At 38.7% G+C, this 27,288-nt stretch overlaps 3 protein-coding genes, 1 long non-coding RNA gene and 1 pseudogene across 8 annotated transcripts; 3 read left to right on the forward strand and 2 right to left on the reverse strand.

The window, feature by feature from the left end:
- Positions 1-403: 403 nt before the first annotated feature.
- Positions 404-5,584, reverse strand: LOC144665414 (uncharacterized). Of its 4 annotated transcripts, none has more exons than XM_078526674.1 (6): positions 4,736-4,845; positions 2,513-2,586; positions 1,895-1,955; positions 1,134-1,172; positions 986-1,080; positions 404-729 (listed from the first exon to the last, which is right to left on the reverse strand). In XM_078526674.1, exons 3-6 carry the CDS (start codon positions 1,951-1,953, stop codon positions 635-637), a joined length of 288 nt encoding a protein of 95 aa, XP_078382800.1. In that variant the 5' UTR covers positions 1,954-1,955; positions 2,513-2,586; positions 4,736-4,845; the 3' UTR covers positions 404-634. The 4 variants fall into 4 exon arrangements, with proteins under 4 accessions (XP_078382800.1, XP_078382799.1, XP_078382797.1 ...); XM_078526673.1 differs by lacking the exon at positions 4,736-4,845 and adding an exon at positions 4,417-4,476; XM_078526671.1 differs by lacking the exons at positions 2,513-2,586; positions 4,736-4,845 and adding an exon at positions 5,450-5,584.
- LOC144666502 (uncharacterized) lies at positions 1,963-2,904 on the forward strand. The gene is made up of 3 exons (XM_078527926.1): positions 1,963-2,172; positions 2,365-2,714; positions 2,891-2,904. The coding sequence occupies exons 1-3, from the start codon at positions 2,087-2,089 to the stop codon at positions 2,902-2,904; spliced, it is 450 nt and encodes a 149-aa protein (XP_078384052.1). The 5' UTR covers positions 1,963-2,086.
- LOC144666503 (uncharacterized) lies at positions 2,927-4,898 on the forward strand (annotated as a pseudogene). Its single transcript, XR_013573204.1, has 2 exons — positions 2,927-3,334; positions 3,694-4,898. The product of XR_013573204.1 is annotated as an uncharacterized LOC144666503 (transcript).
- Positions 5,474-27,272, reverse strand: LOC144665389 (uncharacterized). The gene is made up of 4 exons (XM_078526641.1): positions 27,048-27,272; positions 26,172-26,240; positions 7,412-7,615; positions 5,474-6,540 (listed from the first exon to the last, which is right to left on the reverse strand). Exons 1-4 carry the CDS (start codon positions 27,201-27,203, stop codon positions 6,388-6,390), a joined length of 582 nt encoding a protein of 193 aa, XP_078382767.1. The 5' UTR covers positions 27,204-27,272; the 3' UTR covers positions 5,474-6,387.
- On the forward strand, positions 19,649-24,514 carry LOC144666304 (uncharacterized). Its single transcript, XR_013573163.1, has 3 exons — positions 19,649-20,093; positions 22,974-23,024; positions 24,071-24,514. It is a non-coding gene; the product is annotated as an uncharacterized LOC144666304 (long non-coding RNA).
- Positions 27,273-27,288: the final 16 nt, after the last annotated feature.

Genomic DNA, 27,288 nt, shown 5'->3' on the forward strand with positions numbered 1-27,288 from the left:
CCGATTCGTGGATGGAAATTTGAATTGTTGGGCCTGCACTCGGCACTGGGTCAGAGCTACTCGTGAAGCGAACGAATGCTGCGCCTCGCCACTACTGGAACACTCTGCTGAGCTCTCGAATAGAAATATTCCGAGGAGGTTTTACCGCTTATTTGACAGGTTAGGGGCTAACGTCCCTAATTATCGGTCAGGAACACGCTGGTGTAATAAATGTGCTTCGATCGCAGACAGTGTCTTCTTAAATGAGCCAGACTACATTCCTCCTGTGAAAGTAAGTGCATTTTTATAATTTCATCGCACTCTGAGTCTGAGAAAGGACTTGAAATAGATAAGGGGGGATGGAAATAATTATTTAGCTATCGTAAATAAATAAATAAATGAATAAAGAATACAGAGAACAAACGACTGTAGCCATGTTTTTGTGTGTTTTTATATTTGGTCTTTAATAAAAGTATTTTTTTTTTTTTAAATGGCATGCATTTTTTTTCGACCCCGTAACAAAAATATTATGGCTATCTACTTTTTCATTTCAGAGAAAGGCTAAAAGCTCTACCTACTCCACTGCTAAAATCAGTACACAATCATCTGACAAAGACCAGGTAAAGTAGAAACAATAACAATTAATTATTTATTTCTATTTAAAGTCTTGAAAAGAACTTGGAATAATTTTCTTTGTAAAAATCTTCTTAGGATAATGCTTCAAACAACTCCAATCAGCTTGACACAACCCTACAAAGCAAAGAATCAACATCTTCAGGTAATTTAGGTACATGTACATGTACACATTCTTCCACAAATGTACCACTCTTGTGGTATTTATGTATTTGCTTGAATGAATACACCACTTTGTATTACATTAATTTCAGTTTTGGTATTTCATCAATGGAATGGGGGTTAGAGGATGGCTTTTAAACTAGAACAGGTATTTACCTTTTGAATACAAATAATCAAACTACACACATACACGGTATTTTTCAGACCTTACCTTTGACCAGCGTGTGACTCAGTGCCAAACAGCTATGTTCAAGTACTATGACACCAGACCAGATGTACCACTCTATGACCCAGCTGTCATGAGGGACTTTTGTGAGAAGAATGCTCCTGGCCTATTTGACCTTCTGCTAAGATCAATCACAAGAGATGATAACAGAGTATCATCTGATAGGGAGTCTCTGCAAAGGCAAAGAACAGTGTCACTAATACACATTCTATCTTACTTCAGGTTTGTAGTTTAAAATTAATATCATTCAAGGTGTTAAAGGTACATGTACATGTACTTGTAAAAGACTGTGGTTACATGTATTTATTAAGACATTAGCACACTGTATCTTAACAATTTTATTGTTTATAGAATTTCACAAACACTGCTATAAATAGATGCAACGAGTCTAATAATTTCAGTTGTTTCAAAATTAAAGGTCACAGAAGACATGCCAGCTGCAAAAAGACAGTGGTCTGTATTCATCACTTGGTGGATTATCATTACAGGGATTGTCTCCTGGACCAGTGCTAGGCTTCTCAGTTAATCCAAGAACAGTCCAGAATATGAAGAAGGGCATGGCTAAAACCCACAACGAGCATGTTACTAAACAGCTACAACAAGTTGTTGCTGTAAGTCAAATTAAACCACATTCTTTTATTCTTTTATGCATGTCAGATTATAAATACACTTGCAGAAAATAATGTGCACTAATTTTAGCTTAGGACACAATTCAAGGGTAAAAATTTTTGAACACATTATTTTTCAGCTCAACAAATAATGTGCACTAATTTTAGCTTAGGACACAATTCAAGGGTAAAAATTTTTGAACACATTATTTTTCAGCTCAACTGCTTCATGATCAACTTTCTGGATGATTATCATAATATTCACACTAGACATGTTCCAACTGACCTGCAAAAAACCAGTGTTGCACACATGGCCTCCTCGATGTTAGACATACATCCACACATCCCTGCAGTAAAGAGGACCACTGTTAGTCCACATAGAAAAGTTAAAGTTAGCATTAAGGGCGAAGACAAGATCTGCCTTGGAGGAGTGGACAGTTCTGCTGTATTATTGTACATCAACAGAGGGCTAAAAGACATGAGAAACCACTTCATCGATCAGCTTCCAGCTCAAATGAAAAAGCTAAATCCTGGGAATTTCCATAACTTGGTGCAAAATTTTAGGTAAATATTATTGGCTTTTGTTATTTGAAGACAGGTTCACTTATAAGTCGACAGGTGTATGCAAAAGTGTGACCAATAGTACATGTATAATTATGATGTTGCACTGTCACAGGAATTTCATAACTGACTGAAAAACTACTCATAATATAAATCTTTAAAGTAATGCAAGCTACTGTTTTGTATGTTTCTCAGGGTTTACAGCCAGCCATATGAACAAGATATCGAAAGCCTACAATCTTGCCAGCTATTGGATGAGTTCGAACAAGACTTGAAAAGTCTTAAGAATTATAAAGACTCTTTAGACCGTGTGATGACAGAATACCCAGACATACAAACGTACCTAGAGAGAAATCTTCTTCCTTTCCCTGCAGACTGGCCTGGCTGGTATTATCCCAAAAAACTTATAGCTAACAACTGCAGTGGAAAGTACAATTCATTAATACCTGAGCAAGGTCAGTTCCATGTTGCCTTAAATGCTGTGGAAGATACTGTCATTATTTTTATGCACTTTTTTGAAAAATTGTTCTCCCATTTATTTGGTGGTACTTTTCCAAAGAAGCCACGTCCATATCAATCGTCACTATGTGTAACTGCAGCTTTACTTGGCTGGCTTATGGTACGTGATAAAGTCTTGAAGAAGTTTACATTATGCAAGAGCCATGAGTTTGTATCAACACTTTACCTGCTGGATGACGTTATACCGCTGGTTTATTTCCAGTATCAAATATTTAGAACAGGAAACTTGGAACTCTATATGTCTGTGATGGCACAGATGGCCATCCTTTTTAACATTTGGCGCAGGAAACACTATGACAAATCAACCCTCTCATTCCTCAGTGACTCTGACTACCAAAAGAACTTTCTTCCTGAATACTGGCAATGCAAACAACAATGGCTCTACTTATTTGTCGAAAAGAAAGTCGAAATCTGGCATTCAATTCTACGAGCAAACACACAAAGCCATGATTATGCTTCCAGCATCTCAAGAGTAGCCAAGACCATTGCATCAAGTGCATTTCTCACTAACTTCTGTGGTACATTCGTACCAGGATACATGCGAGGTCTATCACATTTAAATTTTTGGCTCATTGCTGGGAAATCTGCTGAGTGTATTCTTAAACTCTTTTCTGAAATAGCAAAAAACACCAGGAGAGCTCATGTGGTAAGTATTACTACAACAGAAAAATCTTAAATGCTAAATTGAATACAAGTAGAAAATTACTGTATAAAAATGAACCTCATGGTATGCAACTAATAAGAAATTACAGTACTCAGAATAATTTGATTAAAATTAGACCCGCTTTCAGTGTTACGAGCATAGCTGTGTATAGCAGGTTTCTATTAACGTCCATCTTTCAACGAAAGAAAGCAAATGTAATGCACTTTGAGAAATTAAAACAAAAACACTTGATAAAATGCACTTCTCAAAGGTTCTCAACCTAATAAAAACCTGACAATCCAAACCTGGAATAGTCATGTCACTTTTTTTTTCAATAATGATAATACTCTTGTACATTCCAGATCCCAAGTGAATGCTATGGCAATGGAAAACCAAAAAGCTGGCCTAAATACAAGTTCCCAACATATGGCATAGAAGCCGAAACCAAGTGCATGCCTCTCTCATACAATCTTAGTATGACATTAGGAAAGGAGCCAAAGCCGGAAGTCTGCTGTGACCTCCCAGAGTGCAACAGCTGTATCCCTGGTGGTGATTTTGTACGCCTTGCATGTTACCACACATTCCATGTATCATGTTTAACAAGTGACCATTGCACCATCTGCAAAGAACCTTTGAAAAAACTGATAGAGACTAAAGTCTCTCAGTTTAATGAAGGACTGCTGAAGACAGTATAGAATCAGATGGTGAGCTAGATGGTGAAAGAGAAGATGATGGAGTTCCACCTACAGTGCTAAACAATGAAGCAAATGAAAGAAATGCAGAGCAATACTACACATCCGGTGATTGGGAGCAGAAAGCAGATGGCATCCTTGCAGCTATTGGAGAGGTTGAGCAACCACATCACGCCAATGCTCAAGCCTCCTATGCACATTCCCAGTCCCAGTCCTCAACTATTCAAACGCACTCCCTTGTTCAGCAGCTATCTGTCGGTCCTACCAAATGCAATAGAATCACAAGCTGGCACTTCCCACCACAATATTCTCAATCTACTCTAATTGGCAGACTAGGCAGCAATGCATGTACCTTCATTGCCCTCACATACAGCAAACTTTTTTCCAGCTCACCTGAACTTCTTGACAGTACGAGGCCACTTTCAAACACTTGGGTCTACCGAGTTCTTGCTTCTATCATGCTTGGAAACCAGTTCTATGACAAGGCCGCAGGTGACACTGCACAGCTGTATGGTGTACGCAAAGCAGCCACCAAAATGCAGCAGACCAATGCCCTTGGAAGCATAAAGACCTCCACTGAGTTTCCAGCCAGCATTATCCAAGAGCAATTGCCATCAGCAAGCCTACCGTACTACTTTAATGCAGCACGCAACACCACAAAAACTGCTTGTTTGTATATTATTAATGGCAAAACTGTGGCCTTTATTCCAACCTGTCAAGGAATCACCGTGTTTGACAGCCATTTCCATGGAACAAGTGGTGCATTTGTGGCCGTGGCCCCAGCTGATGCAGCATATGATTTGCTGGCATGGTTTAAATCTGTCAACAGCATCCCACATAATCTAGGAACTGTCACAATTGTTTCATTCAGTTAAATGAAAATTAAGTTTACAAGTCGAAAACATGATCTGGAGATAAACAATCAAAATTCAGGCACATTCAATATTATATTTCCGGAAATTATTCATCAGTTTTATACAGCAGCAGTTTTTGAGCCAGTGTTTTGGCATTACTGCCAGCAAACGTATTGTACATTTTAGATTGTACAAGGTACGTGTATAAAGTATTGTAAAACAAGCAAGAACAGTCGCCCTTGTGGGCTTATAAAGTAAGTGAGCGTTTCTTTCAAACAATTTAAACTAGCGCTATGAAGTTGACATTTTTCGATCACAACGGCTGGATGATCACATTTTTTACTAAAAAGAAAGTACAAGTGGCCAACACAAAGTTTGTAGAATAGGAGAATATTTAAACATGCGGTTATTAGACGAACTCAACCGCCGGCCATTCAATCGTCAGTGGAAGATTCGTAAAGCGAACCCGTCAAGCTTGCGTGTACGTACGTGTTCAATAAATTTTTAAAACGCTTACACAAAAGAAAAGTGTATTTGTTTTGACTAAAAATGTAACAATTTATAATACTCACCTCTTTCGGTAATTTTCCAATCTCTCATACGGCCATGAATGTCCCTTAGACATCTTGCGTTCATATTTAAAAAAAAACGATACAGGGAAAGCGAATTATCCTGTAGTTTGTGGCGGTTGAATTCAATGATCCAAGTGTTTGGTTTAAATGAAGTTCTGTCGTGTTCCCCGGCATTTCTTTGCGAAAAAACTTCGTTGCAGACTTGAAATTATAACTTGCTAAAGTGGGAGGAGAAAATACAAGCGTTTCGCTACGAAAATAAAAGGAAATTCTCTCCTCCACCTTTGCCGACGTTCACTGAACGACAAAAGAACCACACATCACGTTCGCGCCGAAAATTTGTCTTTGTTGTGATGACATTCCGCACATGCGCAGACGTTATTCAGCCCTGTCCGTAGCAGTGAGCAATGCTATTTTTTTCACCATTTAGCGTTACAGCACGCGCCATTTTTTTAACCACAAAATACACTCTACTCCAGGCTTCAGTCTTTAGCAACTGGGCCATCGGGCGAAACGACCTGATACCAAGAGTCTCCCTTACCCCGCCCCGCCCCAATTTAGGTCCTTGTATACAGCCAAATTGATGGGACAGTTTAAAGATACAATTCACCTCTGCTTATATCTTGGTTTTGTGTGACTTCCATATAGCGTTTATGGTTTTTACCAGTTTTTCACCCGAACGTGTTAGTGTAAGTCTTCACTGGAATCTTAAAAAAATGCGAACGAATGCATAACACATAACATAAGAGACGAATTAATATGCTTTTCCTGTACTGTCTTGTCAGCCTCCAGTACGCATTGAGTAGCTAAGAATTCGTGATTTCTCAGGTACAAGTCACAAAAGTTATACAAGTTTTGTTACGTCCTCTTTTATTCCTCGTCGTATGGTGGAGGCATGACGACCTGATAGCCCTCCGCTCCAGAAAAAGGGACCATGATCATTTGTGGTTGCCCTCCCTGTTCTCCTGGTGTGACAGGTTGAATTGGATAGTAAGCATGTCACCAGTTGCTTGCACTGGAATGGCCACAGGGACACCACTAGGGCCCTGAGTCATGACGTAGCCAGCATTGCTAGTATACATAACTTGTCCCTAAGGAAAGAGATAAATCAAACAGAAATAGGGTTAGAGGTACATGGCCATTGACTGAACTATAGAAACGTTATCTTGCCTGAACACAACTTGTTTGCTATTAGATAGTTAACTGCCATTTTTTTTTCCTTTCCTTAATGAAGTTAGTTAGGCCAGATTTTCTGATTAGTTGATTCCGAACTGGGACAGAATCAATCAAGGAATCAATCAATCAATCAATCAATCAATCAATCAATCAATCAATCAATCAATCAATCAATCAATCAATCAATATCTTATTCTCAGAAGGGTAATGGCAATACTTCTATTTCTTAGCAAAATGTTGTTGTGAGCATAATACCAATTATCTGACACATTGTGATATCTAAGAGCGTTGGATAAATAGATACTGCAGGTTTTTTTGACTGCGAACAGTCTCTTTTCCCAGTTAAATCAATGGAACGGACGAAAACATATTCACGGAGATCGAGCAAAGCTTTAACAGCCAGCAGACAGCAGACGGGAGCCGCGAAAAGCGCATTTGCGTTCATTCCACGGATTTTAAGGTGAAAAAATACTGCTCGCAGTTTATATTGGAAGTTTTGCTTTGCTAAGTTAAAACCCCATGCATTTTTTTTTTAAAAGAAGGATTAGAACAATCTTTAATCGGCACTAAACGGGTCAGCACTAAATAGGCCATTTCCGAGTTACCACTTGAGAACAAGTCTAAATGCGAAACAATTCATATGAAAATGAGTTTCACCAACAGGCCCACTTTCATGCAAACCAAACTCATTTTATATGAATGATTAAGTTATGTTCGTAGACTCTTTTTGAAACAGAGGCAAAGGGTAAATCGAAAATAGCCCATTGCTATTGGGAGGCAGCTTACCTGTTGAAGTGGGGCACTATTGCAACAAGGTTTCATCAGACCAACACACACAGCTGCCCAGATTCCAATGGCAAACTCAACAATACCAAGGAAAAAAACGATCAAAGCGAAGAGTCCGACCAAAAACATGGTTATGCTATAGACGATTATTATTATTCCACCAAACACAGCAGATGTGATGGAAAATCCCATAAATAGACCAGCCTAGGAATTCAATGTTGAAAATGTACAAACACAGTAACTACTAGCACAAGCTTACAGTTGATTTCAGATTACTTTGGCCGCCCGCTTTGTGAAGTTCGTTGGGAAATTGGAAACTTTGTCATGAAGCTGCCAATTACGTTACGAGTTACGAATCAAATTGCGAACTTCGATACAAAGTTCCCAACTTCGGCCCGACTGAACTTTCCAAGTATGGTAGTTGAGGAGAAACAAGACATGTTGCTCGAAAGTCATGGCGATTTCTGAACTCCATGATTTTAGAACTGGTCAAGGAAAGTTGAAGTAGCTCGAAGTGCAAGGCAACGTTTCGCATCAGCGATCACGCAAGTGATTTGCCGACAAATAAATTTTATGCATGCAGAAATTTGGTCAAATTTTAACTTTTTTGTATGAAAATACATATTTAACGATTTCTGCGAGGCATAATCTTCAATTTCAAGTCTTCTGCGTTTGTAGGCCGGATGAAACTGGATGGTTTCCTATATGTAAAATTGATTTTAATCTAAGCCGACGCGACGCGACGCGACAGGGAAGACTAATTTGTTCGAGACAACATGTTTACGGCTTGCTGAACATAAAAGTTCTTAATCATAAAGGAACTCAACCCCAGGGCTCAGCTGATAACGAAACATCTTTCTCAGACAGCTGTGATGAAACGATTTTCACTCAACTCAAACCAAAACAATCAAAGTGGACGCCTCCAAGCGGTACGTTCCCAGCATTAGACCACTACATTGACCGATGTCGTGCCGAAATTGATCAACTCGATTTTAGAAGTCGAGGAAAAAAACAAAACCTTTCACAAGAAGAACTACTTGCCCTACGTTCTCTCCGAAATCGACCAGATATTGTCATCAAACCAGCAGACAAGGGTGGTGCAGTGGTTGTCTGGCGACGGGATCTCTACGAACAGGAGGCCTTGAAGCAGCTAAACGAAGACCGTTTTTACAAGCCTGTTGACTCCAATCCTACAGACAACCACCAAGGGGAGATTAAGAGTCACGTAGACCAGGCCATCAGTTCTTGTGCGTTACCCCCTTCGGCAAAAGATCTTTCCGTTGATGAACCAAGAACTTCTAAGTTCTGTCTTCTCCCAAAAATTCACAAGCCCGACAACCCTGGCAGACCAATAGTGTCTGCATGCAACTGTCCTACATCCAACATCTCCGCATATCTCGATTCTGTCATGGCTCCTTTGGTTAAACAACTTTCCACATACGTCAAAGACACCAATCACGCCCTTCAAATCATGAATTCATTTACATTCTCTGGCACCAACAGATATCTTTTTACCATGGATATCAAATCCCTCTACACGATGATTCGCAATAACGATGGTTTACAGGCTCTGAAATATCATCTTGACCTGCGTCCCCAAAAGGAACCCCCAACTGACACACTTGTACGCTTGGCGGAGTTGGTCCTCAAGCTCAACTCGTTTGAATTTAACAGCAGCTTCTACCAACAAGTCGGCAGGGTGGCCATGGGTACAAAAATGGGGCCAAACTACGCTTGTCTCTTTGTTGGCTTTGTTGAAAGCATGATGTTTCAGGATTATCCAGGCAACAAACCTGAACTGTACAAACGATACATTGACGATGTCATCGGCGCCACGTCTGGAACACGTGAAGATCTTCAAGACTTCATTAATTTCTGTTCCTCATACCATCCTGCGCTCAAGTACACCTTCGAAATCAGCGAAACATCGATTCCTTTCCTGGACCTTCGCCTATCCATCACTGATGACAAAATAACAACATCAATCCACTATAAGTCCACCGACACCCACAACTACCTCCACTATGGGTCGTCCCATCCGCCTGGCTGTAAAAACGCAATCCCTTACAGCCAATTTCTTCGCCTGCGCCGTATCTGTTCCGACCAACAGGACTACAACACCAAGTCCAATGAGATGGCATCATTCTTCAAGGCGAGAGGCTACCCTAGCGAAGTAGTTGCAGCCGGGCAAAGAAAGGCAGCAAACATCGACCGTCAGAGCGCACTGCAGCATTCACGAAACCAAACATCTGAGGAGAAATCAGAAAAGACCCGCATGATACTAACCTACCATCCAAAGAACCAGGAAGTCAAGAAGATTTTGTTAAAGAACTTTAGTATCCTGACCGACGACCCTCGAACAAAGAACATCTTCACGACCACGCCCATGTGCGTTTACCGGCGGGATACTAACCTTCAAGACATCCTGGTTCATAGCACCTTCTCCTCAAACCCTCAACAGGAACAAGCCGGGACCTTTCCCTGTCAGCGACCCAGGTGCCGGACATGTGCATTCACCGGAAAAACTCAAAACATCAACCACGCGAACGGAGTTGTGCACCCGAAAGGACACCACACCTGCACTGCGACCGGAGTCACTTACGCCATCACATGCTGCCGTTGTCAATCAATGTACATCGGAAAGACTGGTCGTAGGCTTGCAGACAGGTTTGGCGAGCACCTCCGCTCAGTTGAAGGTTACCAGAACAACCAACGGTACCAGAACGGTGGTTTCCCCGTGGCCGAACATTTTAACCAAGGGGGGCCACAATTCCATCCACGACATGTCAGTATCTGTTATTAAGCAAGTTGCTGGACCGGCCGCCAAAAGACGAAGGGAGGAGATGAGAATGATCTTTACCTACAAGACACTAGCCCCTAGTGGCATGAACATTGACTTAAAATTTTAAATTCACATTTGTATTCTCTGACTAATATTCTGATGTTCATTTAAATTTTTGTCATGTGCGCTAAGCGCGCTCGCAATCTCGCGCTCTGTTTATTTTTAAACGACGCGCACGCAAGACATTTAACGTACGATCAAGCGTTTCTTTTTAAGACATCACATTTACACTGATGAAGGGGTTTTCCTAATCTCGTACCCAGATCTTCTCAACCCTCGGAGAGAACATCTGGTAAAGTCGGATTTTGCTCGCGTCAAATGTGTCAGAAATGTGACACACGACGCGACTACGCATGCTCGGCAATTTAGTAGATGAAAAGCTCACTTGGCCGCTGTAAATAGCTAATGAACTTCTTTCCTATACAAGGAAAGACAAGGAACACAATCTTGAAATAGAGTTGAGGAAGAAAAAAGCCGCCAGTCGTGTTTTTGCTGATAAATTAAAACACTCAAACCAGCCTTCAACGGTGGGAAAAGCGCGCGCTGTGTTTGACGCGTACAAGCTAGCTGTACGCGTCAAGTACGCGTCAGATTTGCAAAGTTTCTCGCCCAACTTTTTACCCACGAATATCGTCATTTTAAAACATTTTGTTCTAACAAGCTTGAACTACAAACTGTATCTATAGCTTATTCGCATTAGTAACGTTCAAAACACGACGCGTTTGTAGAAAAGCCTTTAAAAGCAAATATTTTCCTACTAGTTAACGCACGGTGCGCGCGTGCAAAACAAAGTTTGCATCATCCGCGCGCAAATGCTGAAGCTGTTCATCAACCAATCAGATTGGCGAACTGAACGCACTTGGCCAGATGTGTACTACCGTGGTAAGTAGACAACTGGGTACGAGATTAGGGGTTTCCCCGAAACGTCTGTCTTTAAAAAAACTATTTTGCACTCCAAGAACACTTTATTGAACACTTATTGTAACAATTGAGTGCTACGCAGCAAAACTATTTTTATTTGACATAAAAGTTTTTGAACCTTTTACATTTTTATGACATTTGTTTTCAACAGTTTAGCGTAGCAAAGCCATTTTTGATAACATAATTACATAAGGTTTTCATAAATTCGGGCCGAAGTTGGGAACTTATCGAAGTTCGCAATTTGATTCGCAAACTCGCAACGTAATTGGCCGGCATCTTTGTAACAAAGTTTCCAATTTCCCAACGAACTTCTCAAAGCAGGCGGTCAAAGTAAACTGAAATCAACTGTAAACAAGGAAGAAACTACAACTTTTTGGAAAGAGCACGGTGTTTTTTTTAATTACTTCTGTTTTCGTATTTAATCATCCTGCTTAGTTTATTGCTATTTTTACTATTTAAGTCAATTTAATTTATGCTTTAAATTATATTCTTTTTTTTTTCTGGCCAAAAATGGAATCGTTGTTGTTGTTTCTATTTTGTAAAATAAAATATGCGAAGATACCGCCGCCTGGTTAGCTCAGTTGGTAGAGCGCCGGACTGCTGTGCGGGAGGTCGTGGGTTCGAACCCCAGACCGGACCAACACTCAGGGTCTTAAAGAATGTGCTGCCTTTGTAATTTCATCTGCAAATGGTTAGACATTCTAGTCTTCTCGGAAAAGGACGATAAACCGTAGGTCCCGTCTCCTGTATCTTCAGTCTTATAACAGGGGACGTTAAAGAACCCACACACTATTCGCAAAGAGTAGGGCACGAAGCTCCCGGTGTTGTGGTCTGGCCTTTACAATTGTGTAGTAAAATTACAGTATGTGTAAAGCGCATTTGAACATATACATATGAAAAATGCGCTATATAAATATATTATCATTATTATCATTATTATTACCTTATACCCGAGCCAGGACTTGAGCTAGGACTCGAGCTCGGGAAATCCAACTTGTTATTTGGTTTGCTTGCAGTTAGCTTTCACTCGGTTTTGTTGCGGTTAGCTTTTATTTGGTGGTTGGGGCAATACTTTATAGCGGAGCTCCCAAGGCGCCGAAGGCGCCTTGTGCGGAGCCCCATAGGCAGGCAAATGGTATCCTATCGAACCGAAAAATTTTGGTTGTCGCGTACGTCCGATAGTACGTACGCACGGATTAGGCCTGGGAACGAGCTAGGCTTCGGTGGCAACCCGCGTCTTTTGGCGGGAAAAATCGTTATGGACATGATTGGACGCCCTTACCAAACCAACTGTGTTTTGAAACTGTTTTGAAGCTGATTTGAAAGTATTTTGACGATTTGAACACTATTTTTAAGCATTTAGAGGTATTTTTGTGCTATTTTGTAAAAAAGTTTAAATTTTGCTTCCGATTTGAATTATATTTTAGATATAGTTGAAACGTATTTTATGATACTGATAAAAATTCTATCTATTTTCAAGGTATTTTTGTTTTAAAACAGAGTTTAAATAGTGCATTTTAAATCTGTTTCAAAACAATGACCACAAACAGTTAGTTTAAATAGTTTAAAAATGCTACTTTGACAATGTTTTGAATGTTGTATCCGCTATGGTTGTTGACTTAAAATGTAGTTTGTAAACTAACAGTACAAAAACAGATTAAAATAGGATATTTTAAATGTAGTTGGCAAGTTAACAGTATAAAATAGGTTTAAAATAGGATATTTAAAGTGTGGTTTACAAGTTAACAGTATAAAACAGGTTTTAAACATAATATTTAAAATCTATTTGAAATATCAACTCATGATCACGTTTTACAAAAAATCTGAATTAAACGTACGTACATTTTTGTTCAGGTGACTAGAATATTTACAATGTGGTTTTGAAATACTAAAAGCAGGATCAACATAGAAACATATTTTAAATAAACTATTTTTGCACTATTTTGAGAGGTTGCCTTACTCCCTATCCCCAGTCCCGCCTCCGTTTTATCTCACTTCATTTCGCGCACACTGAAGATCTGAGGAAAATAGACCGACTTATAGACGTTTAAGAGCCTCGTAGGTATTATAAGCTTCTAGATATTTTATAGGCAAATCGAAAAATAACAATTAGCAAGTTTTGCCGGTCTGGATATCGATTGAAACCCAGTGAAAACAAAACACAGAAGTTCCCGGGGGATCGACGGGGGACGAGTTGCAAGCTCCTGGCAGACGGACAGCCGTGATTAACGGGATCTGTGAATTAAATGTTAATTAATCTCATACCTGAGACCTTTATACACAAAAGGCGCCTTCTGCTTAGCCATGGAATCCCAGATTTTGTTCACAAAAGGAATCTTGTGCTTGTAATCCAAGAATTTCTCCTACCAGAGTACAGCACTCTTTGCAAATTGGGCGCGCTATTGTCACGTGTGTGTTTAATCATTAATTTTACAGACCACGTGATCCGTTCCGGGCCTTCTCGAACCACACCGCCATTTTAAATTTTGCCTTTAGCCGTTATATAAACGAGCTCAGAGTTGTACACGTATGTTCCATCACAGTTGGTTGAAATCTCAACTGAAATAGTTTCTTAATCGACGATTCACCTTCGGAAAGATGCATTTTCCAGCCGTATGGATTGATGACACCGTTAAAGGTAAGCTTGAATTGATTTAAGCACTTAAAAGATCTATCACATAAGCACATGTACACGAAGCGAAAGTTGTGTGTATCTTGAACCTCCGGAGGAAACTGCTTTGAGAAATCTGGAGTAAAATTACGGAGAAATACTTCACAAGGGAAAAGTCAGTTATTGGAGGAAGTTTCGAGAAACCAAGGGCTGGAGAAATCGGGATTCTATGCTGTAGTACATTATTCATGCCACTGCACTGTAATGCACCAGTCATTTGAAACCCCCGCCTCCCCCCCCCCCCCCCCCCCCTCGGGCATGAGCGGGGCATTCACTTTTTTGGCAAGTGAAAGCAAGTGAAGTCCCCGGCTCCCGGGAGAAAAGTGAATGGTGAACTCCCCCGCCCCTTTATATGATCCACACACATGGTAATTCATGTAGAAAACTTGTTATAGCCAAGCACAACAAGGGATGACAGTAAGGGATGATAAAAACGTTGGTAGCCGTGAAATGAACACATTGATTTCAGAGCAGCTAGGAATACGTTTGCAAAGGCTCCCCGATGGACAAGGAAGAAGACGACTATTTGAAATTTCCAACTCAACTTTATATGGAAATGCAGGATGATATTACATGTACAATATGCTCTGTGTTGTTTGAACAGCTGGCTCTCTGTTAATGGATCTCTAAAACTAGAAACTTCCTATTACCGGTACATTGTATTCCAACTCAACTTAAACTATCATAAATGAATGTCTCCAGCGTCTTTAATGCGCTATTATTGTCAAACTAACATTTAACGTTAAAGGAATTTCTCAAATCTTGCAGACAGTTTTTAGTTGTATTTCACTCAGTATTAGTAATTTATTCATCTTGAGCGAGTGGACATAAATAATGTATGCGAAATTAAAATGCGGCGCAAAAATGCAAGCCGCTGACCATGGAGTGAGTGCCCCGCTTATTCCCCCGGTCCGGGATGCGAAGACCGTGATTTCTGGCGCATCCCCCGCATAGTGGGGGACCAAAATGGAGTGAATCTGAAGTGAAAGCCCCGCTTTTGCCCCGCTTATGCCCGAGGGGGGGGTCGGGGATTTCAAATGACTGGTGCATAATTTCAACTTAACAGAACGTTCAGTAAGCTTTATAAGTTCAGTTCACTTCAGCCTGCGAAATAATTTATAGACTAAATCCGATTTCTTTCGTATGCAAAAACAAAGTGAAGGAATCAGGCTCACTAAAATATTTCGTTGCTTGGATTTTATAAATTAATGCCTTGATTTCACTCAATTTATATGAAGATGCAATCAGTTTAGTTTTTTTATTAGGACCTATTTTATTGTAATATGGTTTAATTTCGCCCCACTTTTCCAACCCCTTCCCCTATCAATGTGGTAGTTTGTTTTCATGAGCTCTTTGCTACAAATATCATACAATATTGGATTGCGAGATGGGAGATGGGGGTATTTAGAGCAGAGTACAGGGCTGCAATAGCAGTCAGTCACCAGACATTGGCTTGCCAAATTTGCTCATGTCCGATGAAATGGCAATTGTAGTCGGACATAATGTACGGACAATTTTTTGATCACAAATTCATTTTACGGCAACAAATTGGTAATGTCCAACCACAATATTTTTTTTTTTTTTTGCGACCACGATGGTGTCTTAGTAGGAGATATGCCCTTTCAAGTGAAAAAACTTATTTGCAGCCTTGAGAGTGTGATGAGATTTAATAAAAACAAGTGTTAAATTTGCCATGCGATTATAACTGCCATTACATGTACATTTTAGTATATACTGTAACACACAGGTGAATAGTGCTTTACACACATGCTGATTGGTTAACTCGGAGGTGATTAGCAAAGTACTATTCAACTCTAAGTAGTCAAAGAGAAACAAACTGCCTTCAAGCGTCGCTTTGTTTACCAAAAGTGATGTTTTGGTCCGCTTGTTATTCAACTTGTGTGGTACATGTGCATACTAAAACAGTTATTCACCTCAGTGTCAGTGAACATGGTGGATTACTATTCACCTACACTTCGGTGAATACCAGTTATTGTTAATTTTTAATATGTGTCAACAATTTTAAGTTAGGATTGTAGTTTCCGTACCAGACTGGTTTCAGAAAGGTTCCATTTACATGTACATGTAAGCACAAGCCTGGTCCCATGTACATGTACATGTGCAGTGACTATACATGTACCCTAAGCTAACCATGGATAATATTGTTCTGTCACACAAAACCTTTTTTCAGTCCCATTTCATTTATGGTCTTCATTATTGATCAGCGAGGACTGTAGTCCTAGCATTCCTTTGCCAAGTCTAGCCCAATCAACAGTTTGATTTCAAAATGGCAGCTCTGTACAATGTACATATTATAGATGAATGAATAAAGTCAGTCACTTGCACATTTAAATCTGCTAGAAACTGGTAGCTGCTCTGAATTAATAGCCTGCGTTGCAGACGAACTAAACCCTGGTATAGTCTGTCTGCGAAATTAAAGGAGCCGGAAAGCTTGTTCTGATATCTCGCAGGTTTGCAAGGATCTGTGTATTCACTTCTGATTGGCTAGTTTCATATTACTTTCGAACGCGCTTTGTCACCGGACGAAATCAAACTTAAAACTGGTCACGCAAGACTTACTAAGCTAAAATGAAATTTATTTCGAAAGACGGGATGAAAACAGTTCGACGCAATCGCCTAAATCAAGAGTCTGAGATGGACAGCTTTTTTTATAAACAGTATTAAAAGACAATTTTGTAATTACCAATTGGAGAAAGTGGAAAATTAAAGATTTGCCATGGCTGTTGGCAATTCAAACATGCATTGTGACCTCCAAAAAATTCCTGCAGCGAGCTTGTTTAATTCAAAGGTGATTAATTTCAAACCGCTTCTTTTACAGCTTTGACTGAAGTCTTCCTATGACTTCCTAGCAGTCAAGGTGTACTCCCTCGCTAGCAGTTTCCTTCGCTTACTGTGTGCGCTTGGAGAGAGATTGTCTGTTATGCAAGGTACATGTACTCTGCTATCTTTGGAAATCTTCGCGCCAACATTCTGTTTGCACAGGATAAACAAAGAAAGTCTGTCAGCGTGACCACAAAACAAAAGCATGTTAGAAAGTAATGACAGTAATGTGAAACTAGCCAATCAGAAATGAATACACAGATCCTTGCAAACCTGCAGGATATCAGAACAAGCTTTTCGGCTGTGTTTCGCAGATGGACTATACCAAGGTTTTGTCACACGTCCGGCTGCGACGCAGGCTATGAATTAAGTGAAAGCAGCATTTTTATTTTAATTCTTAGACAGAAGGCCCAAGGCCATTTGGACTATACTGAAAGCTTACATTCATTAAGTGGGTGAAAAACTGCATAGTCAAAGGTGCATTCTGTTGCATATTCAGGACCAAAACTCATTGTACACTTTATTATAACCTAGAGTCTAAAACTTGATGCATGACATTACCAAGAGTTCCATAGTTCCACTGTTAGTACTAAGACAAACCCGTACTATCATCATTACACATTTTACCCAGGATTTCAGATCAAAGTTATGCAATACAAAGCTACAGCATGGACTTTTTAATTTATTTCATTTTCAATATGATCAAATGTGACTGGTCAACATATGACTTGCAAGACAAAAGGTTGACTGGTCAACTCCCCAATCAGTCTGGACATTGTCGTTGACCAGCCATTATTTTGAACCCTGGGCTTTGGACATGTTAAATCCCAGCTAAGTCCTGGGGGTCAGGAGACCAGGGTTTCAATTGCCTGACGCATTATCATCAGAGTTTACATGTTCCTCTAATGATAAACTTACATTATAAAGCTTAAGTGTATCCGAATAAGTGATCACATTTACACAAAAGGAATGGGATTTGTATTTTTTTTAAATGTAATCATGAAGATCATTTCTTAGGGTTTCATAATGTTAAATCTTGTATTATGAGTACATAATTTTATTATGTAAATTAATTAATTTTTGAAGTCTATTTTTTTATTATCTTTGCAGAAAAATACCAACAGAACAAGCTGGCCAAAAGGAAAACCTTGCAGATACACGTACACTTGTTGAGCTAAGAATAAGTTAGAAATAACAATAAAACAAGTATTAAAAGAACCCTTAGCAGCCATGTGAAGCATGTCATGTTCATTTTAACACTGTGACATAAGTTGCAGTACTATTGCAAAAAAGATTCCATTTCATTGTGCAATTAAATTTTCATTATTTCAATGGTATAGAAAATGATCGAGGCTGAGGTCCTTTACATATTCATGTGCAGCTATATACATGTACATGTATTTATAGCAGATTCAAGTTTCAAGAGCGTTTAACGGCCACAGTTGTCGAGTTCGTTGTCACCGTTGAATTGATTCCGTTGCGAGGCAAAATGACAGATGTTGCTAGACGGGAATGACGACGTTCTGTCTGGGAAAAAGCACGTTGTTGTTTTCCCAGACAGAACGTTTGCATTCCCGCCTAGCAACGTCTGTCATTTTGCCTCGCACCGCAAACAATTCAACCGTGACAACGAACATGACAACTGTGGCCGTTAAACGCTCAACTTGAATCCGCTGTATGCACATGTATGTTTTTTTTTTGAGAGTATTCATAATTTAGTGTTTAAAATCTTTTACAAATTATTTCACACTCAGTGTTTGTAAAGTAAAGTGGACAACTTACAGTTGTTGCTCATTAATAAATTGTAGAATGCACTTTTTAAAGAGTTTGGATTGAGAGTATGAAAGCAGAGTGAGTGTCAGCTAGAAATTTATTTTTGGCTGTTGGTCACTGCTATTGAAAGCCTCAGGCTTGACATCTAGAGATACATGTTTGGTCATACATAGCCTGCGTGGCTGGCATTCAAAGGGGAGGGAGAAGTGAAGTTTGAGCGTGAAGCGCAAGCGAGGGAGAGCACGAAGCTTCGCGCTTGAACTTCCCCTCTCCTTCCCTGCACCTCTCCTGTACAGTGTTGTTTCTCAATAATTACAACAGATACCACCTTTATCCCCATTCTTTCCTTTGTTTTGGTTCAAAGTGAAGCCACACTTAATTGTTGTTTTCATGTACTCGACCCAAACACTTATTATTTTAAGCACCAAATTTAAAATGTATTTGTAATCCTGTTTGTAATTTGTTAAATTTCAACCTGCTTCTGTGGAATCTTGAAGAAGTTTTTAAAATATGTTTTAATACTGTTTTAAACAGCTTAAAAACACCATTTCAAAATATGTTTCAATACTGTTTTAAATAGATTACAAATACAGTTTAAACAGTCAAAAACGACATGAAAAATATACTTTAAACACTATTTTTAATCTGTTTTTCAAAAATAGTTAAAAATTGTTTTTAAAAAGAGTTAAAAAAACATTTTAAAAATAGTTTACAAATAGTCTGAGAATTTAAAATATATTTGTAATCCTGTTTGAATGAAATATATTTTAAATTCCAACCTGCCTCTTTGGAATCTTGAAAACGTTTCAAAATATGTTTAAAATACTGTTTCAAACAGCTCAAAAACACCATTTGAAAAATACGTTTCAATACTGTTTTAAATATATTACAAATACAGTTTAAACAGTCAAAAACTACATAAAAAATATACTTTAAACACTATTTTTAATCTGTTTTTCAAAAATAGTTAAAAAATAGTTTTTAAAAACAGTTAAAAAACATATTACAAATAGTGTTGTGTTTGGTAAGGGCGTCTTTGTTATGGCCAATTGACAACTGTCAAAACAAGGTTTCCGCTGACCAGTATCACATGACTATATCGCGGGCTCAGATGTAGAACACATCGAGGTTGAATGTTTTTTAAAGTTGACCGCTGACCAAGTGACATTTCACCATTGAATCGCGGGCGCAAGTACTTTTCCGTGTGGAATTACATGAAGCGGGAAGTGAGATTGGGGAGGTCTGTTGGTTGCTGTTGGGTCGGCTAAATAAAATTGAACTTATGGCCATTCTCCCATTCTGGTTTATACAGATACATGTACCTAAACTTTCGTGAAACGGCAAGGTTAACAGCAGAATTTTGAATATGGTTCAAAGTTAAAAGTCAGGAAACAGACTCACAACATGCCGATTTACCAAGCGTACGAATGAGTACACCGAGAGGACTCCGCGATTGAATAGCACACGACAGTTTATTACAGATAAATTATTTCTGGATGTATTCCTCATTTATCCCGCGATAGAAGCCAAAGAAAAACAGATTGTAAGCGATCGCAATCGACGTAAATCTCCCAAGCTACTTGTTGAGTTTAAAGCAAAGACGGTCAAAGACAAAATCCCGTTACGAAAACAAGGTAAGCTAAGCTTATTATTGTTGTTCCTTTTTTAACAGATTAGAAAAGTTTCTGTTATTTGGATTAACAAGCATTCCATCTAATAGCACTCGTTCGTGTAACCGGTATGTCAGAACAAGGGCATACAACCTTATTGAAATTCGTTTTGTCTTAAACACGAGTTGTATTCAAAGCAGACAGCTTCTACTGCGATAAATTTGTTTATCCTGTAGTTAAATCACCGAAGTAGGAGGAACACAGCACTTTAAAACGAAATACATGGAGTTCCAGAAAGCGCGTACGAATCGCCCGAAGAGGTTGTGTTGAAAATTGCAGAAGCGCTGAAAGTGCCAGTTCAGTCCAACGACATTGAAATCGTCCACAAACTTAAAAGGAAGGGCAACAAGAATACAGGGCCACCGGTATTTGCATGTCATTGAATAAGAATAGCATATATTGTGTTATGCCTCGTTCTATAAAGAGTGCCGACACGGTGGACCGAAGTGGCCCTGCATTCTGTAGTTGCTCCAAACGTTGGAAAGAGCAAATTTCCAGTTACACTACAAGATCAAAATTTACATGTGTATCTGCAAGTTTTTAAGAATGTGTTCGAGTCAGACTCAATAGGGGACATTGCTAGCTGACAGCCTTAGCGAAATATAGTTTTCGCAATGTCCTATGCTATTTTTTACTGAGAACTTTGCTTAGTTTTTCTTATTTTAGTGAGTGAAAATGTTTTGTGAAAGTTTTGTATTTATAATCTGATAACAGCTGTTCTGGGAATAAATTGATAATTTTATTCATATTTTTCCAGGCGTAGACAATCGATAAACCGATAATCGATAACAATGCATAGCAATCGATATCAATCTTCGTATTGTTTTACTTAATACTAACGCCATCTTATATCTCTAAGGTAATTCCCTAGAAATAGAACTGCTCATAGATTTACAACTAAACTTTGCCAGTTGGTTGTCTACCTTAAGGGAAGTTAAATTTTGAAGTAAAAAAGGGGGGTCACCGTATTCATTTAGGAGCAGGAAGACCTTGTATTTACCATATAATTCCTTATATTTCCTTTGCGAGTACTGCTGAAAGTGCACCTTTTCGGTGATAATGTATTATTCTGCCATAGAAATTGACCTGTATTCATTTTATAGAAATAATTTGATGGGCATGTTTAAAACACGAAATGGCGAAATGGCAAAATGGCAAAATGATAAGATAAATACACGTAAATAACATAGTTTGGTTTCCCTTTGAACTTCAAGGCAGTTCTGTTTACATGTCTAGACTGAATTATTTCAAGGGAACATTTCAATGTTCTGGCCCAGAAATATAATGAATACTTGTCACTTATCACAACGCCAAATTGAACGTATTGCTGAAAGGTCGCAGCAAACCAGGATATTTTTTTTCATTTAGTACTTGCCAAGTTGCCTATCAGTATCTGCACTGTACTACAGAGCTTACATTGTATCGATTCCGAAGGACTGATATTATTAGACATTGAAAGTTACTCCATTTCTGTACAAAGAGCGTTTGCCACTGATATCGTGTATAAACTTTATCGCGTAGTAGGTTCGGTTTTGCAAAGCATTATTCCATAGCCGAGACTCGGTGGCAAGTGCAAGATAAACAAATCATTTTCTTCCGATGTCTAAACAAAACGCCGACATCTCGATCAAGAATATCCTAGGCATATCAAACTGCGCCCTGTTAACAGGGAGAGACTGGAATCCAAATTACCCATAGGTTCGTGACGAGTCTACGTAACTTTTATTTTTCGGGACTTATCTACAAGGATAAATTCGGCAACATATGAAAATTCCAGTAGAACGGTAATATCGTATAACTTAGGCTTTTATCTTCAGTATCATTTTGTCATTTCACCATTTCGTGTTGCACGCCCGAATTTGATCACTACTTTTGAACTAAGAGAAAAAAATGATAGGTCACCGAACTCGTTTACGAGAAAATGATGATTTCTCTCTCGCGTGAGCCAAGCTGCAGAGAAAAAAGCAGCCATTTTGTTTATGTGTGCGTGCTAATTACGCGTAAAATTCTGCGCAGTAAGGATGTGCAATGCAATACTTGGGAATCACCTTAAAACGAATATATACATATACACCTCCAGGGGCTCCTTGGGATTAGTGATTGTTACTGATTACTGTCGATTGCTATCGATTTTTATCAATTTTCTCAATCAATAACAATGATAATATTTTTTTCTGTGAGTTCTATTGTTGTCGATTACCGATTATCAATTTGTGATTGATATCAATAGATATCGATTGTATTGAAAGATTTGAGATATCGATTTCTATCGATTGACTACGCCTGGATTCTTATAAATTACAATAAAGAAAAAAGCACAGATTCTAATTTGTTATGTGTAAGATCATTAACTTTTTTTATGTTATAACAACCAAATTGATCAGTTATAATATATTTAATTGCTTGACAGGGAAATCTACTTGCCCCGGACAACCAGAGGGGGATTGTGGCTATTAGCATTGCTTTCTTGACGGTTGTGACTGGTACACTTTTTTAATACTTTCAAAGTTTTCCAGCCTAAAGCAGTGACTTATCAGATATTTTTGCCTGAATTACTACAAGAGTAGCAGGTTAGTTGTCAATCCTGAAATAAAAAAAGTTTAAAATGTGCCTGTCTGCAATGAGGAAAATATCATTTAAAGCAAATTTAAAATACATGTACATTCAAATGTACATCGAGGTTTACGGGGTTAATTGAGTGACCGGTATTTATGGAGGTTGTAAGAGGCAGTTTGAGTTCATCATTATTTTCATATAAGCAAATCTGTTGCATTTCTAAATCTTGCTATATTAGGATTTGCATACCTTTTATGGGTTTTTGATATGTGTACATTTTCTTTTTAGTGAGGGAAAACAGGAATTCAAGGGGTGCAGTTAATGTCTGTGATGATGAAGGTAAGCATTACATTAGTGTCAGTTTATACCTTTACTTCTCCAAATGCTCTGTGACAGAGTTTAATTTATGTGAATCTACATTTATTTTAGTGCATGAAACTTGATTTTTAAGTGTAAAATTTAGGGGTTTGAAAAATGATAGTGTTTTGACTGCTTGGTAAGTTTATGTTTCCTTAATTAAAATCGTGGTTCCTATTGAGGAATTTAATATACACAATTTAAATGTAGCAGCACATGTAAATATACATACAAAATGTAATGTTTTCATTGTTCAAAAAAAGAGGGGGTGGGGGAGGGGTAGGAGGGCAAAAAACCCAACAAGATCTGCTACCTGACCCGACAAATTACTGGAATACTAGTAATTATTTTGTGGGAGAAGTGCAAATTGACCTGTTCAAATTCCGCTTGTTAACAGCTAACCTTAAGATATATCTACATGTAAGCTTAAGCCCTAACTTAACATAAATTGTCTTGTTGTGGTACTAGGTGAATAAAGAAATAGAATTTTAACTCAGCTGAAATTTCACGTGACAACAAAAAGTTGATAAACTTTTAGAGCTGCTAAGGCCAGAAGAGCCAGTTGGGCTTGTTGATGAGCCAGCATAGTGTTTTCTTAGCTACATCGCTAAGAAAGGGGAGAATATGTAAGCTTTCGTGGAATTAATCACAGTGCTTTCAACAGCACCTGTCAGAGAGCAATATAAGAGTCTTAAAAAACACCCACCAAAGCTCATTCGTGTGCCAGGTCTTATTGATAGCACTATTCATGCCTTCAGTAGGTCAAAGGATTTTTTTGGTTCTGAATATATCCCCCAACACAGTCCCTGGTAGCCTGTGTACAGCTGTCCCGCTCCCCTCAAAAAAATAATTAGGGGAGCGGGACGGCTGTACACAGGCTAAGTCCCTGGCCCAGGCAAAAATTGGAAAAATATAGCTCTTTTTTATGCATCTGCAGAGTGTTCTGAACAATTTAAGCTAATTTAAAATTATAAACATTCATTTGATGCCAATGATCATCAACAAATCTTATGCCTTTTTTTTTTCAGGGTTAACACGAGTAGCAGAATTTCCACAGAGTTGCAGACACAGAAAGAGATAAATGAACAATCAGATTATTATATTATATTCTTCATTGCATGTACAAATGTACTGTGTGTAGAAAACAATTTATTTATAAGGACAGGTGTAATTTTAAAGTTAATGAAATAAAGCCAGATAAGTTACAATCATGTACATAAAAAAATCATCCTGCTACCTAAACATTTAATTCCCAGTGCCCACACTGCAAAGAACAGTAATTATGATAATGAGATACACATTTCATCAATCTCTTAATGCATGGTAAAATGGCATGGTAAAATTTTTGCCAAGCAATCTATACCTGAGTTTAGAACTAACAAACAGTATTTATGCCTCTCCAGAATTTTTGCTAAGTTTACATGTAATTGAGCAAAGGGCAAAGGGACTCATATAAAGGAAAAAGGTGTTATCGTTTTAGGGACCCTATTTGGCAAATGACAGAATGTCAATATTTTGCTGGTGGTGGACAAAACACTGACCCCCAGTCCATGGACTACCCAAATGGACTACCTAAAATGGACTACCTAAAATGGACTACCCTTAAAGCACTATTCCGAGTGTGTACCACTTACTAAGCTGTTGTTATACACACATAATTTGCACTTACGTCTTACCTTGTTTATTTTCAAGCCGTACGTATCCCTCTAGCCGCCATTTTGAATATATTATACTAAATGAACATCCGCTGATCACGAAAGTGTAGACTCAAATCAAGCAATCAATCTTTGGACTCATAGAGACAGACAAAACAGGCACTGCACTGCACTACAGAAGATCCAAACTTTTATAAATAGTATCAGATAGTTGCTTGAGACGCATCTTAAACATTTGGTGGCCAGAGAAAATTTTTGAATGAATAACTTTGGCAGCGCAGCGTGGAGAACAGAGCCGGTAGGCAGACAGATCCTGAGGAAAAAATAGTGCTGAGTCTGGGCATGAGTCTTCGCTTTTTGAGGTCAGCAGATGTATAGTGTAATTCATTCAAAATGGCGGCTAGAGTTGTCAAAAGTAACCGAAGTAAGTGCAAATTATGTGCGTATAACAACAGCTCAGTAAGTAGTACACACCCGGAATAGTACTTTAAGGGGAAGTCCATTTTTTAGGGGTAGTCCATTTTAGGTAGTCCATTTTAGGTAGTCCATTTGGGTAGTCCATGGGGGTAGTCCATGGATTGGGGGTCAGTGTTTTGTCCACCACCATATTTTGCTTGCCACTACCTTTTACTCCAGTTTGGTGTTAGGCAATAATAAGACCGTCGTTGTCACCATTCCATCGTATAGGGCCCACATTTGGGGGAGGGGGGAAGCTACATGCAAAACTTTCCAGTTGTATGCTATGTACAGCTGTAACATACCTGTTATGATTGGGGTATGGAATGTTCTAGAGCAACCCTTTCTTTGTTCTTGTTTAACTTTGAGAGTTGCGAGTGTATCTTTAGAACCAAGGTTATGCATTGACTACTTATTATGTTTTTGATTGATCGATTTTTTAACTGTTATTTGGTGCTGTTGTTCATGGTGAAAAGGGATACATATCACATATAAAGAAAATAACATGAATAAAAAACAGTCTAAAAAATTATTAAGGGGAAATAACTGGGGAGCTCCGCTTTTAGGCTTGCCTAAATCTATATATTATAGTTACTTTATAAAGTATAAAAATTACAGTCATATTATAGCAACAAGAGGTTTAACAGTTTCAAACAATTCAATTCAAGTGCTGACTGAGTTCCGGGCTCGAGTCTGAGCTTGAGTCCTGAGCTCGAGTCCTGGCTCGGTATTTACTGTACTACCCGATTAGCGACAAGATTTCGAGCTATGAAGATGTTTAAATATTAGAGAAGACCTGGCCAGAATAGAGGTGTTTACGGACTCGAGAAAAAAAGTGTAGGCAAGTTTTCAGATATCGTGTAGAAACGGCCTGAGTTATTAATATGTAATGTATTGTGAATTTAAAGAGGTATTGTTTTGATAATAAATGCTAATAAGTGCTTGGATTTAGATTCTAATGAGATAAACTTCAGCTTCCACAATATTTCACATTTTACATGTTTTTTTCATAACTTACAAAAGTGTTTCGGCGTGTGCTTTGTTCTTCGCGAGTCCCAGGGATACCAAGACCTCCAGTTATGCACATCTGCAAATAAAGTAATTATCTTGTCTCAATATTCTAATAGATCCACCAACATGAATTAAAATAGCCAAATAGATCTAGAGGCAAGCTAAGGAAGGAACCGATGATGAAATTATCGGCACGATAAGGCCCCGGCCACACTGACCCGCCGGGTAAATTTGAAAACGGAGAAAGTTGAAAACGCCACGTAAAATGTTTTCCGTCCACATTAAGCCGGGTAAATTTGAAAACGATACGCTTTATTGGTGAGCGATTTTGAAAAGCCCCGTTTTCGGTGACCGAAAACGCCATTTCAGCGTGGACGGTTGGCCTAACCGGGAAAAAAAAGATGCGTTTTCAAATTTATCTAAGTGTAAGTGTGTTGACAGATGGAATACAAATTTGCAATGGAAATCACGCAAGTACAATCGCTACGTGCAACGCTGCATCCCCTCGAGTTCTGTAAAATTTGACGATTAAGCGACGTTTCTATCGAATGCTGAATTGAAAATAAATTAAAAATAAAATACTTTCGATTCACTTTGCGCCTTTCACGCCTGCTTGACACTGGCTAGGGAAATAACTACATAACAACATGGTCAGCGAGTTGAACAAAAGACAATTCTATTTTTACAACCAGGTGTGAGTTTAAAATTAAGCGAGAAACGAATTTTACATACATCCTATTTTTCCCGACGATCCACATTACACATACATTGCTCGCATATCAGCATACGAAATTATCCTGTCACATTGAAACATGGATATTAGCACTTTCCAATATTAAGGTTTCTCCGTAAACTAAACATTTGACAGACCGCGAGTACTTACCCAAGCACCGATCCAAATCCCAAAATACATGCGTCCTGCCCAGCTGCCCATAAAACGCTCTGCTATGCCAAAGATGACGAGCAGTATTCCGACAACGATGTGTGCGATGGCAAGCGCCCTTGCCATGTTGGCGACCTTCGCTGAATCGCACGCCATGTTTAAAATATAGCGTTACACTCACAGTCTCACACTTGAACCACTTATATCAACTACGTCATCGGCTATTTATAAAATTTGCAAA

The sequence above is a fragment of the Oculina patagonica genome, chromosome 9, assembly GCF_052425735.1.
Source record: "Oculina patagonica isolate OP01 chromosome 9, crgOcupat, whole genome shotgun sequence".
Classification (NCBI taxonomy): domain Eukaryota; kingdom Metazoa; phylum Cnidaria; class Anthozoa; order Scleractinia; family Oculinidae; genus Oculina; species Oculina patagonica.

Bases quoted from the DNA above. Each gene is read 5' to 3' on its own strand.
- LOC144665389 (XM_078526641.1), bottom strand. From the start codon at position 27,203: ATGGCGTGCGATTCAGCGAAGGTCGCCAACATGGCAAGGGCGCTTGCC. The intron at 26,241-27,047 runs GTAAGTACTCGC...CTTTATTTGCAG, and splicing joins GGATTTGGATCGGTGCTTGG to ATGTGCATAACTGGAGGTCT. The intron at 7,616-26,171 runs GTAAGTTATGAA...TTGAATTCCTAG, and splicing joins GCACACGCCGAAACACTTTT to GCTGGTCTATTTATGGGATT.
- LOC144666502 (XM_078527926.1), top strand. From the start codon at position 2,087: ATGAGAAACCACTTCATCGATCAGCTTCCAGCTCAAATGAAAAAGCTA. The intron at 2,173-2,364 runs GTAAATATTATT...TATGTTTCTCAG, and splicing joins AACTTGGTGCAAAATTTTAG to GGTTTACAGCCAGCCATATG.
- LOC144665414 (XM_078526671.1), bottom strand. From the start codon at position 5,513: ATGAACGCAAGATGTCTAAGGGACATTCATGGCCGTATGAGAGATTGG. The intron at 1,956-5,449 runs GTGAGTATTATA...TCTTTACTGCAG, and splicing joins TTGGAAAATTACCGAAAGAG to GGATGTGTGGATGTATGTCT. The intron at 1,173-1,894 runs GTCAGTTGGAAC...TTGCCTTTGCAG, and splicing joins GCAACACTGGTTTTTTGCAG to AGACTCCCTATCAGATGATA.